The sequence below is a fragment of the Misgurnus anguillicaudatus genome, chromosome 16, assembly GCF_027580225.2.
Source record: "Misgurnus anguillicaudatus chromosome 16, ASM2758022v2, whole genome shotgun sequence".
Taxonomy (NCBI): Eukaryota; Metazoa; Chordata; class Actinopteri; order Cypriniformes; family Cobitidae; genus Misgurnus; species Misgurnus anguillicaudatus.
Genome location: NC_073352.2, coordinates 26331224 through 26344936, shown reverse-complemented (window position 1 = coordinate 26344936; position 13713 = coordinate 26331224). Strand labels below are relative to the sequence as shown.

The 13713-nt window shown below is 38.4% G+C and overlaps 1 protein-coding gene across 3 annotated transcripts in view; it reads left to right on the top strand.

The window, feature by feature from the left end:
• fstl5 (follistatin-like 5) overlaps positions 1–13713 on the top strand; it is a 173994-nt gene that overhangs the window by 115200 nt on the left and 45081 nt on the right. For all 3 annotated transcript variants that reach the window (XM_055177889.2, XM_055177887.2, XM_055177891.2), the window contains exons 8-10: positions 338–458; positions 7392–7553; positions 8963–9097. In XM_055177889.2, coding sequence (XP_055033864.1) covers positions 338–458; positions 7392–7553; positions 8963–9097 — 418 coding nt within the window. The remainder of the gene's footprint in view (positions 1–337; positions 459–7391; positions 7554–8962; positions 9098–13713) is intronic.

Sequence of the window (13713 nt, the reverse complement as noted above, 5' to 3'; positions counted from 1 at the left end):
GAATAGCTACATACCTGATACAGTCTGTCTGTCTCTTTTATTATGTTTTTAACTGCAGTGTGTAAAAAATAAATGGTGTGTAGAGCGCTTTAATGATGGCCTGCAGCATAACTGATGTAAATGTCCTCTGCAATCTGCTCCTATTGATTACCTTGTTTTATAACTGCCTTCATACTCTCTCTCTCTCTCTCTCTCTCTCTCTCTCTCTCTCTCTCTCTCTCTCTCTCTCTCTCTCTCTCTCTTATGTTTGCAGATTTGTGACATTTTCCAGCTCTGTTTGTCAATATCGTTCTCTCTGTAAGGTCATGCTGATGGTAATTTTGTGTGTTGGTTACAGGATTTTGGAGATGATGGGTCACTATACATCACTAAGATTACCACTACACACATTGGCAACTACACCTGCCACGCAGATGGATACGAACAGCTTTTCCAGACGCACACCCTGCAGGTTAATGGTACGTAATATACAAGTATATCCACAAATAAATAGTATTTATCTTTCATCTGTCTTTTATTTTCTAAACTTCATAAATTTGACTCTTTCCCCACCAGATTTTTTTTTTTTAAAGTTGCCAGCCAGCACCAGAATTTTTTATGATTTTCACAAAAGTTTAATTCCTTTCAGAATATGTTCTTCTTTAAATATATCATACATAAACCCTCTGCTTTTCAAAAATAGTTTCATCCTACCTTCGTTTGTTTTCTTTATCACCTCTCAAATATGGGTAGGTTTCTTTAAAAATACAAAATTTTGAGATAATTGCATTTTTTTGTGAACGACTTTTGATATAGATCAGATTCAGAGTGATCCTCAAAACATACATTGTTTGCCCTAAGGGGTTGCTTCCAGGTTTCGTAAGTTGGGTAAGAGCGCCACCTGACGGAAAATACAGATTTCCAGCGGAAATACGGATTGCCGGAAAAACTCGTCGTTGGCAGGGAAGCAATTTCTCATAATTAAAGAGTTAACTCGTCAATTTCAGGGAAAGAGTTAATATCTGAAAGAAGCCAAAATCTGTGTTTACTTGTAAAGTTGAATAGTAAGTAAAGTTTGTTTTCACATAACAACTGAGCCCACTTGGCAGCTTATAACCCACACCTGACAGCAGAGTAAAAGCTTATATGAGGCCTCAAAATAACAAATTCAGACTTGTTTAGAAAGCCAGAGAGGTTAGGGAAGAAGTGGAAAAAACTATTTTCCAAGCACAAAAATATAAGGTGCCTTATTTTTCACACTTTCATCTGCTCCTGCTAAAATGACCAGCAGTATACATTTCCATAATTGCTGAATTGGTCTGGGGTGGGTATCACGTACAACAATGCTAACTACCATACATGCATTGTTGGAGAACTAGCTATAACTAGATAGTCATGACTTTTTCCCAAAAGTAACAGTACCTTTAATGCAAATCCAATGTTCAAATCACATTGGATGAACAACATGGTTAATATAGTTCACTTATTAATCCATTCAAGATCTAATTAATGTTGTAAATAATTAACATGGCATCTAATGACTTCTCTTTCTGACTCTGGGCCCTGTTTTAAAGATCTGAAACGCAAGTGCGAAGCGCAAAGCGCAAGTAACTTTGTGGGCGGATCTTGGGTGCTGTTGCTATTTTCCCGACAGGAGAAATAACTCTTGTGCCAGGCGCAAATCAATAAGGGGTTGGTCTGAAGTAGGTTCATTTTTCATTGGTGTGGTTTGGGCGTAACGTCAAATAAACCAATCAGAACGTCATCCAACATTCCCTTTAAACGCAAGTGCGCAAGTTCCATGGCGGGTTGCTATTATTATGACGGATTTACCAGGTGCACGCCAGGAGCGGTTCACAGCCGAGGAGACCGACGTTCTTGTAAGAGCAGTCAAAGACAGAGAAGTTGTTTTGTATGGGGATATGAAAAAACCTGCCCAAATTAGCGTCGGTTAAACAGGCGTGAGAGGAAATAGCCACAATTGTCTCATCAGCTGGCATCCCCAGGACGTTGCGCCAAGCGCTACAATGATGTCAGGAGACGGGGGAATCCCAAGCTTGCCAGCATAAATCGGACACGCCGTGTAACGGGAGGTGGATCTGTCTCTACACATGACCTGACGTCAGCAAAGGACATCGCTGCGTCCACCCTCATCGCTGAAAGCCAAGAAACGCAAGCAGTCCAACCCCAAAGTACCCTTACAAATCAAGTTCACATACATTAAGGTTTCTTATGAAAACATTTTAATAATTACTTACATAAAATAAATGTAATACAGCCACACAACAAACTTATGAAAATATTTGAATCGTTATTTGCATGATCATTTTTTAACGCAGCCACACAAAATAAATAAAAACTATCACCACAATGCTCACCACAATGATTTCCTTATCTCATGTGTTAATATTTTTCATTGTAACAATTTATGATTTGCAAAAATAACTGTTGCATCTGTGTAGATTAGATAAGCAAAGTGTGTGCGCGTTGTGAACGCTATACATTATGGTCAAGCATGCGCCCTTAAAATAGAATAATGAACAAAACGCAACGCGCCACTGACTTTAGAATAGTTTTTTTCTGGTAGGTGGCGCAATTGTTTTTTTAAACTGCAAAATAGCATCAGGGATGGTTTGCGCCGGAACACGCCTCCTTTTTTGCGCTGAACCGCCCAGGGAGCGCAAGTTCATTCCCTAGTTTGCCGACGTGCATCTGTGTAGAGAAAAACCCGCTGTGCGCCGTTGCAAAATACGAATGATACATGCGTCACTGACAAAGTCAATTGTGCTGGGTGCAAGATAGGGCCTTTTTTATGACTTTTCTCATTTTGCTTTATTTCCTGATGTTTCATTCAATAATTGTTCCTCCTTGTGTCACTTAGGGCACTTTTTGGTGTACTAGAGCATGTGTGCACATCATAGACTGATAAAAATATGGACGACGTGTCGGCGCTTCCTTCTATTGTAATGAATTGATGCCAAAAATGTCCAACCATGAGCGCTTACATCTTACATAAAAATGTCAGTTTGGAGCCAGGATATGGGCAGAAAGAATCGTCCGTGGAGCCAGAGGCACGATATCAAACTTCCGCCCAAACACTTGCGCGCCCCAATTCAACCACACCAATCATAATGACACACCCTAAAAACCTTAAAAAGGTTTATGTCTCTTAAAGTATGAAAATAAAACACTTCACAGTCTTTACTGTATGAATTAAACATACACGAATTTATTGAGGGATGAATTAGGTTACTGTAGCTTTAAGACGTAAGAGAGATCGCTCTGTACATGTGTACCACTGATGACAGGCTGCTGTGTGTGCACGCGTCGGGTGTACGCAGACAAAGAAAATTAGGAAAATGAAAGTTTAAACGGTCAAAACTTTAAAACGCATGCAAATAATAAACTTTTGGCATGAGGATGCAATTGTCTGCAATAGATATGTGTTGCATATGCTGTTTGATGGGGATATGAAGACGCATCATGCTGTTAGGACCGGAGCGCGTCCTCATATAAAATACACAGATCTCTGTTATGGCAGAGAGAGAAATCCAAATCTGCACGTCGCACATGAGCAACGAGTTATAAAAATGCTCGCACTACGGCAAATTTAGCGAGTACCAATCGAGTCATTTAATGGCATTATCGGCTGATGCCGATCAGCGGCTGATCGATCGGAGCATTCCTAGTTCCTACCATACAAGTTTGCAATCCAGTTTGCGTATGTTCATTGGAACGATGGTATCGGGAAATGCACAATACGTTAAACTTGGCTATAACTTGGCTATAACGTCCATAGTTGGCTAATGGTGCTTTGGGAAACACGCCTCTGGTTTATTTTGGTTAATGTTGGTATGTTACTGACACAAAACTTGGCCACCCCAGTATCAAACGCTGAAAACTAGCAGCCAAAAAACCCGTTATTACAACAGGGTACTTTTTCCCCAGCCATTTCCCAGTAACACATACCAATCAAAGGCCCCTAAATGATAACATCACATTTTAATTGGACAAAAAACAATTGAACCTGCCTCCAGAGTGGTTGCCTAGCAATTGATCATGGACAGAGCTGAGAGGAAATGTGAAATTAATTAGGGGTGACACATGTTCTCCTTTTGTGTTGAGAGTCACAAAAGCACTAGTGGTCCCGCTTCACCTAATTATGCTTCCTTATGACCGAGAGCCACAGGAATATTGTTCACACTTAATTTTCCATGCCTTTTGCCTTTATTGCATTTATGTTGTTTTAGCTCAGCTTGAAGCATTTGTGTGCCTGTGAGGCAGGCTGCGTTGATTCATTTGTTGCGCAGTGCACGGCAAATGACTCTCAACCTTTTGGCTTTATATTTTAGTCCTTAGCCCCTTTCTCATTAAGAATAATGGAGGTATAATGATGTTGCTTTGTTTCCCAGGCAGGGTTTTAACTTAGGTAAACAGTAATAAAACTCTGATGTATTATATATGTCTGCATATATATATTATAATTTCAATAGTGTATTCTACTCAATTACATGTTGTGCAGAATTATTCTTTAACATTAATGACATATGTAAATATTTGCTAAGAAAAGTTCAGAAATTATGGTAATTTAAAAACATGACATTAATATGGCATGCACGAAGACGGCGCTTCAAGCATAATGTTTAGGAATTTACATGCGCGTCAGGGTGCATTATTAATAGTGCCATTTTATATACGAATTGTTGTGGCCGTGGTTATGCTATTTTTAAAGGCTTCTTCCCCCCAGAAGCTAACAGATGTTTCAGAGCAGCGTTTGCTGGAAATATTCGAGGGGTCGGATGGGCTCAGAAACCTGCTGAGGCTCAGAGGTGGTGAAATCGAGAGGAAACTTTGATTGAGAACGAAGAAAGCTCATCAGCATCAATGCGCACACAATAGCGCCGAAATAACACGCACGTCCCCGCGTTGCGTGTAATGGGCACACCGGGAGAGACAAAGACTAACGTAAACTAATAAATCTTACTCTCAATTTCACGGAGGAACAAATACACACAGAGAATTTATCCGGTTCACTGATGGCGGACTTACATGCTCCCGAGCCGAAACACTTGCTTATTCTCCAGGAAAATCAACACGGGAGAAACAAAGAAAAGGGGGCCAGAGGAATAAAAGAGAGGAGATTGGAGGAGACCAAGGGCCGTGAGAATTTTGTGATAGAGCTGTCAGCTCCGATGTGTTTCACATTGGGGACAATCTCAACTCGATCCCCAGGTAATAAAATACACACAAGGACAGACTCAGGCGTACGCGCATGCACGTGCAGAAAGAAAAGCCATTCGATAAGGATTTCATATTATTTCTAGGTTAAAGAATGAGAAAGATGGCAACTGGTTATTTTCTCTAGTTAAGCTCATGAGACTAAAGTTATGTTTCTTAGATTGTGTAAGGGATCAACTGTGTGAAGATAATAGACAAAAGTTACTTAACCTTCAAACTTTATTCACCATGCAATATTTAAATAAAATAGGATGTAATTGATTTTATATGTGTCTTGTTATGCTTTTCGAATTTTTTTCTAAGCCTGGCTTTGCTTTCGCACAATTTACTGTATACTGTTTATTATAATCTGCTCATTAAGCATGAGCTAAACTTAGAATCCCAAAAAGCTTAAGCTTACCATTTTTACACTAAATGATTTCTGGATTCCAACTGTGTTGAACTCCGGGCGAGTCCCTAAAGGCTTAAGGCTCAAATTGTACTCCCTGTTCTTTGAAGCAAAACATTTCATTAAATCTGCCCCCTTGTGTGCTATAATAGGATTCCCCATGCTACCACTATCCATATAACTTTTTTTTTCTTTTTGGGAGAGAGTTGTAATAGTGTACTGGATATCTAAAGGGAAGAACAACGGTTTATTTATTGTTCCTAGATTTCATTTCTCTCTTAAGAGGTATTGCATGGAATTAATGAATCTCAATTAACAGATTGTAAGGGTGGATTCACTACAGTGGTTCAATCTGTAGGAACGCCGAAATGACTGAGAAATGTTAAAAGCAAGATGGTGTAAAACTGTGTATTTATGGTCAATTATCACCTTTCCGCAACTTATACCAACGACGGAAATAAGTGCAGTTATAGCAAAATATGTGGGAGAGCATTGCTAGAATATAAATATATTGTATTGCAATATGTAGTGTTTAAGTATTAACACTAAATCAAAACTAAACAACAGATTTGTAAATGAAGAAGACCCCCTTTAACTCCCACTGTATTGGATAAACGGCTGTGACAATAGTCTTTGATCACTATCAGTAAGCACAGGAATCCAGATGGTACAGGATGGAAATGGGTGACAAGTTGTGACAAAGTAATAAATTCCTATATTTTTAAAGGGATAGTTCGGCCAAAAACGATATTAAACCCATGATTTACTCACCCCCAAGCTGTCCGAGTTGCATATGTCCATCGTTTTTCAGACAAACACATTTTCGGATATTTTAGAAAATATTTTAGATCTTTCTGTTCATTAAATGTAATGTTACGGGGTCCAGCAATAGTCCACGACCTTCAAGTCCAAAAAAGTGCGTCCATCCTTCATAAATTAAATCCAAACGGCTCCAGAATGATAAACAAAGGTCTTCTGTGGGTAATCCGTGCGGTGTTGTTGTAGAAATATCCATATTTAAAATGTTATTAACGTTATAAACTACCTTCCGGTAGCGCCGCCATTTTGGAGTGATGCGCATTCAGGATGAGAGCTTACGCAGCGTACAGAGTTTCTCTGCTGCTGCTCTGTGCCCCCGCCCTCCGAATGTGTCATACGTCACTAAGAAAAGTGCGTACACTACGCTAATCCTCTCTCCTGAGTCTAAGATGGCGGCGCCACCGGAAGGCAGCTCACAACGCCAACAACATTTTAAATATGGACACTTCCACAACAACACCGCACGGATTGCCCACAGAAGACCTTTGTTTGTCATCCTGGAGCCGTTTGGATTTGGTTTGTGGAGGATGGACGCACTTTTTTTGGACTTGGGGGTCGTGGACTGTTGCTGGACCCCGTAACATTACATTTAATCAACAGAAAGATCTAAAATATTTTCTAAAATATCCGAAAATGTGTTTGTCTGAAAAACGATGGACATATGCAACTCGGACGGCTTGGGGGTGGGTGGATCATGGGTTTAGTGTCGTTTTTGGCCGAACTATACCTTTAATCTTACAAGATCGATGACTCAGCAGCACTCCAGTTCTTCGGGTCATGTGCAGTCCTCACAAACCTGACCCGGTGGCATTTACATGATTCTTAAAAGTCTTTGTCATATTATTAATAGATGTGCTGTACTAATGCAAGACAAAATTATACAGAACGATTGCCTTCAAAAAAAAAAAAAAAAATTTTTTTTGATTTCGTTATTTTCACTTTTGTTGTTTTCTCTGCATTCACATAGTGCCCCCTGTTATCCGGGTGTACCCTGAGAGCCAGGCACGTGAGCCAGGGGTCACAGCCAGTCTGCGGTGCTACGCTGAGGGCATCCCTGACCCACAGCTCTCATGGCTGAAGAACGGAATGGACATCACCACAAAACTCTCTAAACAACTCACGCTTCAAGGTGAAACACATATCCATTTAACCATTCTTTAGACTAAAGCTGGGCCGACACTACAGGATTTATCCTACGAGAAAAAAATCAGGTCCTGGACCTCGTTTGGATCTGATGTTTCCGCTCAGATTATCATATTTGTGATGTTTACAGATCAGATTTTAAACTTTCCAATGTGTTCGCAAGCAAGCCAGAGTCCCTCCGATCAAGTCAAACATGTTTGCTATTTAGGATTTTAAATTGGATTACACTGTAAAAGATTTGCTGTTATTTTGCAGCTGGTTGCCAGTAACTTACTGTAGAAGATAAAGTCTGAAAATGTTTCATGTTCATTTACCTTTGAACAAAATGTTGCCAGTAAATAACATAAATGTAAAATCTACAGTAAGTTACTGGCACCCAGTAATACTGTAATTTCTACAGATTTTTTTACAGTGTACATCATTATTTTTAAAATAGCCAAAGAGAAAGGGAGGTGAATGACTGACCTATTGAAATAGCGACTGCAAAACTGACTGCTCTACAGCGGAGATAGAGAAACGGCTTGTGGAATTGAGGAAACAACACTGTAAAAAAATTACTGTAGAAATTACAGTATTACTGGCAGTCTTTGTCTTTACAGAATAAAACAATAAAATAACAGCCTCATGCAAAGCATTCTGGGAAACAGAAATCCTCATCAACCTTTATCTGTATTTTTCCATTTTGGTTTCCAAAATGCTTTGCATGAGGCTGTTATTTTAGTTTTATTCTGTAAAGATAAATACTTTTTAATGTTTAATGTTGATTTAACTTTGAACAAACTGTTGGCAGTAAATAACATATAGTTACTGTCAAACAGCTGCCAGTAATACTGTAATTTCTACAGAAATATTTAACAGTGTACATATAAATGTGAAATGTAGAAAAGAGAGACTTTTGACACCACTAAAGAACTGCAAAAATCAAGAACGTTTTCAAGAACAGAAATTGCGAAATCTACAAACAATTTATCATATGACATTCACAAGCATTTATCAGTTACGCTTTCACACTAGCTGACTTCACACCTTCAAGAGTGTACCGACATTTCTCTGCAAGCTTATGTTGATTCCTGTCATTCAGATGGAGCTTTATATATTTATATATAGCACTAAAGCCTGCTGGTTGAATCATCATGGTGATTGACATGTTTGTCATGATCTAGGCTCATTCTCGCACAATGCACCCTGTGGGAACTATCATCATCTAACACTTCTCCAAAGTCAGATGTTCAAACTAAACCCAACATGACAACTTGAGAACCCTAAACATTTTTCAGCTCTTATCAAAAACATCTTCGCTATATCCCATCAGAAGAACTTGCGTAAATGAAGCCATCATGCCGATAGTGAAAAATTCACTTGAGTCTTGTGCTCGTTTCTTTTTATTGTCTGCAGCTAATGGAAGTGAGGTTCACATCAGCAACGTTCACTTTGAGGACACGGGTGCGTACACCTGCATCGCCCGGAACGAGGCGGGCGTAGACGAGGACATCTCTTCTCTTTTTGTGGAGGATTCTGCTCGCAAAACACGTATGTATAAGTCATGATGGCTAGTCCATTTGTCTCTACGATGGCTCCTCACTGCCAGTATACTTGCATTATTTATCGGACTGAAGGTTAATAGTTAATAAACTTTGGATGGAGTAATAGGCCGGAAGGATATGAAATAATGGAAGAAAAGTTCCAGAGACCTGATGTTTGACTGTTGTCAGCAATTTTACGGCACTCTGTGTAAAAAATAAATAATGATTATGGAGGAAATTGCTTTAATATATATTTATGTATGAATCTTGCAGATAATGGAATAGGACGTATTTTGTGAATTGTTTTTTTTTAAATCAAATTATATGATTTTTTTCCAATCTTTGTTAAAAAGCCAGGGTTTTCCCTTTCCCGTTTTTGTACTTTTTCTATATAAATGTTAACTATAAATCTTTAAAAATGTTTAAATGTTTTAAAAAAGGAGAAAGAGTTAAAAAATAAGAAGAGCATGTACTGCAAGAAAATATTTTCAAGAAAAAAAATCTTAGTATTTTTGTCTTGTTTTCAGTAATAATATATTAAAATTCTTAAAGTAATTCTTGATGAGCAAAACGACCCACGAAAAAAATTCTTACAAATAATTTTTAAAATAATTTTTAAATAATTTTTGTAATTTTTTAAAATAAAATGTAAGTGATTTTGTGCATAAAACAAGCAAAAAAAATGCCAAGAGGTAAGCTGACTTTTCTTTTTTTTTCTTAAATTTTGTGTTTAACAAAAATGTTCAAGATTTTTTTGCTTACCCCATTGCCAGATTTTTTGCTTGTTTTATGCACAAAATCACAATTTGATATTTTTTGTCTAAAAACTAGACTTTTTTTATTGGGTTGTTCGCTCTTTAAGAAAAAGCATCTTAATTTAAGAATTTGAAGATATTTTTACTGAAAACAAGACAAATATACTAAGAAAATTTTTTCTTGAAAATATTTCTTTGCAGTGTGGTTATCTGAAAGAATATTGTATTAAACATTAAATACCAACTGCAAAAGTAAGTGCAATACTAAAACTTATTTACCAATATTTACTACTGGAAGCAGTTAAATAATAATGGTCTGTTTCTCCTGTATGAGGAAATCAGTAAATGATGCAATATTTGCATCTAGTTTATACCAACAGGTCCTTTTGTAAGTTTATGTGTGTGTGAAAGTTTTTGGAAAATGTCAGATGCTTCATTATATTAAAGTGGTGTGGGCTGTGAAGGATGGAGAAAAGTCTTGCAGGTCACCTTATAAGTCAGTCAGTCACATTATTGCTAATGTCTGTGTGGAGGTGTTGGGAGATGTAGTCCACTGAGTTCAGAGGTCTGGCTATTGTAGTTTACCGAGATGTGACCCGGCGATGCACTGTACCGCTGGGGTCCTCACAGGTCAGACAGTTTGAGTCATGGCTGCTTGTGTTCCACCTGCATACATAATGCATGAGAGCATTTCTCAGCTTCACTACAGCTCTACCCACTGATCTGGAGTCAGTCATTCCAGACTTTTTGATCTCTGCTCACCCTACAGCTGTTTTACACGTTCTGGATCAACACTCCCTGTAGACCATCTTGCATGGTTTGGACTCCAAACTATTATAATATAAATCTAAATATTCAGGTCAGGGCTGTTCAGATTCGCTCTTGGAGGGTTCGCTCTCCTGCGCCTGAGTTTTTTCCAGCCCTGCTCTCAGACACATGCTGCTAATTTGCAAGTAATCTTTAAAGCATCGATTTGTTTGTTCAGGTATGTTCGAGTAAACTCCGAAGGACGTTGACCCTTCAGGAGCAGATTTGAAAAGGCTTGTTTTAGCCATCACAAACAGTTGCTATATCAAAAGATGTTTTTCTTTAAAGGAAAACACCACAGTTTTTCTATATTTTACTATCTTCTTACCTCAACTTAGACAAATGAATACATACCTATCTTTTTTCAATGTGTGCATTTAATTTTTGTATAGCGCGTCGTGAATGTTTTAGCATTTAGCCTAGCCCCATTCATTCCTTAGGATCCAAACAGGAATGAATTTAGAACCCACCAAACACTTCCATGTTTTCTCTATTATAAAGACTGTTAAATGAGTAAGTGTTCTTTAATGGGTTGTATTTTAGCCAGAATGCAGCTAAATTGGTGGAGCATTGCATTAGTAGCACAAAGGTCATAGGTTCGATTTCCAATGAACACAGATTCTGATAAAAACTCACTTTGTATAAACACCAAATGCATGAAATTGCAAAAATAAAACCTATTTTGAGGTCAGTTGCACATGTAAGCAATGTTTAATGCAGGGGTCGGCAAGTAACTTTGGACGCGGGCCAATTTTTTTTTGCCAGAAGATGGCGGGCCATTTTGAATTAGCGTAGGCTGTCTGATCTTTTGTTAAGCAACATTGTCTTTATTTCCTATTTAAAAGACGAAAAACGACATTAAAAATTGCAAAAAAAAAAAAAAGGTTGTTCTGGTGTTTCTTTGTCTTTTTGTGCCCGCAATAGGCCTATAATTGTGGAATATGATGGGTCCGTGAATCATTCGTTCCATCGTTGTTGTTTTTTTTTTTCAAATTAAAAACAAAACTAAAAACATGAAAAGCGACTTGTTTTCCATTATTTATTTCCTGAACTAAAATAAAAAAATAATAATAATGAAAGCTTTTCTGATTAGAAGATCGGAAAATAAATAGATAAATAGATCAGAAAAATAAGTCATAGAAAAGCAAGTCGACTGAAGGAATGATACACAGGGCCCTATTTGTAAACAGTTATTGTAAAATAATAATAGTCTGATAAAAAAACGGACTTCCAAAATAATCCGAGCCAGAAAATATTGCTGGCGGGTCACCTGTTGCCAAATAAATGTTTTATTTAATATCCAGAATGACCATTTCCCGATACTTTTGTAGTACCACCTCGGTTGAGGTCCAATATAGCTAAGCTAATACTAAAACGTGACATGAAAACCACCGTCATTCTCGAGCAAACCTGCTGTCATCTGTGCTTTGTTGTAAGTTCCCAAACTCCCGTTTAGCAGTGAAAACCATCAACAGTCTGACAATCAGAAACACCATACCAGTGTTTTGCAGACTTGCAGACAGCAGTAGGCAGTGCAAATATAACAACACGACTATAATCCCTCTCCCTCTGAAGTGGTACTAAACTCGATGAAATAACTAACCAAACCGAAGTAAAGTGAGCTGACATGACCCGACCCATGGGGTACTATGCAATGGAAAAGCGCCAAAAGGTACCAATGTATGCCTTTGAGGTACCAACCCAAGGACCCAAGTTTTGTACCTTTTTTTCTGATAGTGTAGGAAACACAGTGCTGCTGTTAAATTAACTTAGGGGGTTTTCACACCTGCCTTGTTTAGTTCGATTGAATCGTACCAGAGTTCGATTGCTCAGTTGGTGGGGTTCGTTTGCGCAGGTGAGAATGCAGCAATCGAAACTCTGGTGCGCACCAAAAGCGGACCAAACAAGCGGACCGAGACCACCTTGCAGAGGTGGTCTCTGTACGCTTTCAAAAGAACTCTAGAGCGGTTCGTTTTTGGTGAGAACACGATCCAAGATCGAACCGACCTAACTGCAAAAGTACTGCGCATTTTGGACTAAACCAGCTGCTGTAGTCAACTGCGCAGTGCATTATCGGATGAGGAAGTGTTTGTTGACCGTTTCTATTAGCAATATTAGCACAACGAAAAATCGCGGACATACCTGGAGTTGCGTGGAGGTGCGGGCGGAGCTTCGGAAATTTTTTTGTCTTTGCCGTTTGTAGTGCATTAAACCGTTGTTTTCAAGCCGCATCCGCGATTCATTCTGAAAATGAACAGTTTGTCTAGAGTGCTCTATACAAACTATGTATAACAACCATGGAGACATAATTACAGCGCGCAGACGTCTGTCCATGGTGTCTGCTGTATTATCCTTCTTTTGTTTACTTCCGGTGGTTCCGTTGGAATTTCCCGCACATTGATTCTGACCAATTGAGAAGCCGTTTAGGAAATACGTTCAAATACATGTGGCCAATGAGTGATGTTGATCTTATAACATTACAGAATTTTGGTTCGTTTCAACTGGTGCGGATCAGAGCAATAAGTGTGGTGTGAAATGGAACCAAATCTGCTAAAAAAGTTACAATGTATCATTTTTTGCTTTTGGTCCAGACCAAATGAACCGAATTACAGATGTGAAAATGTTTCTATTTGATCGAACAATGGGTTATAACAAACCAGCATTTTGGGTTAAAACAGCCCAGCACATGTTTAATTACAACCCAACAGTTAAAAAATATCCCAGCAATAAAAATGATTCGGTAAATCTGACATTTCCAGTTTTTTGTATAGCTGTTTTGGCTTTGTATAGCCACCCCGTGTAGATTAATTACCATTTGTGTGTAAATAGCTGCTCCTTGTGTAAATTAGATTTCATGACGATAATAAACTTTATAATAGTCCTCAATTGCCATATAATGTATGGCTGTCATTACAGCAAATAATCAGTGTAGAAACCCTTAAATCACATTATTATCTGTACAAAGCTGTAGGTCAGTGTGAAAGCACCACGCAAGCCTACTACTGCATTTATACTGCAACGCCCATCTTTTATCTGCTGTTTCTGCATGCATTGTGAAGCA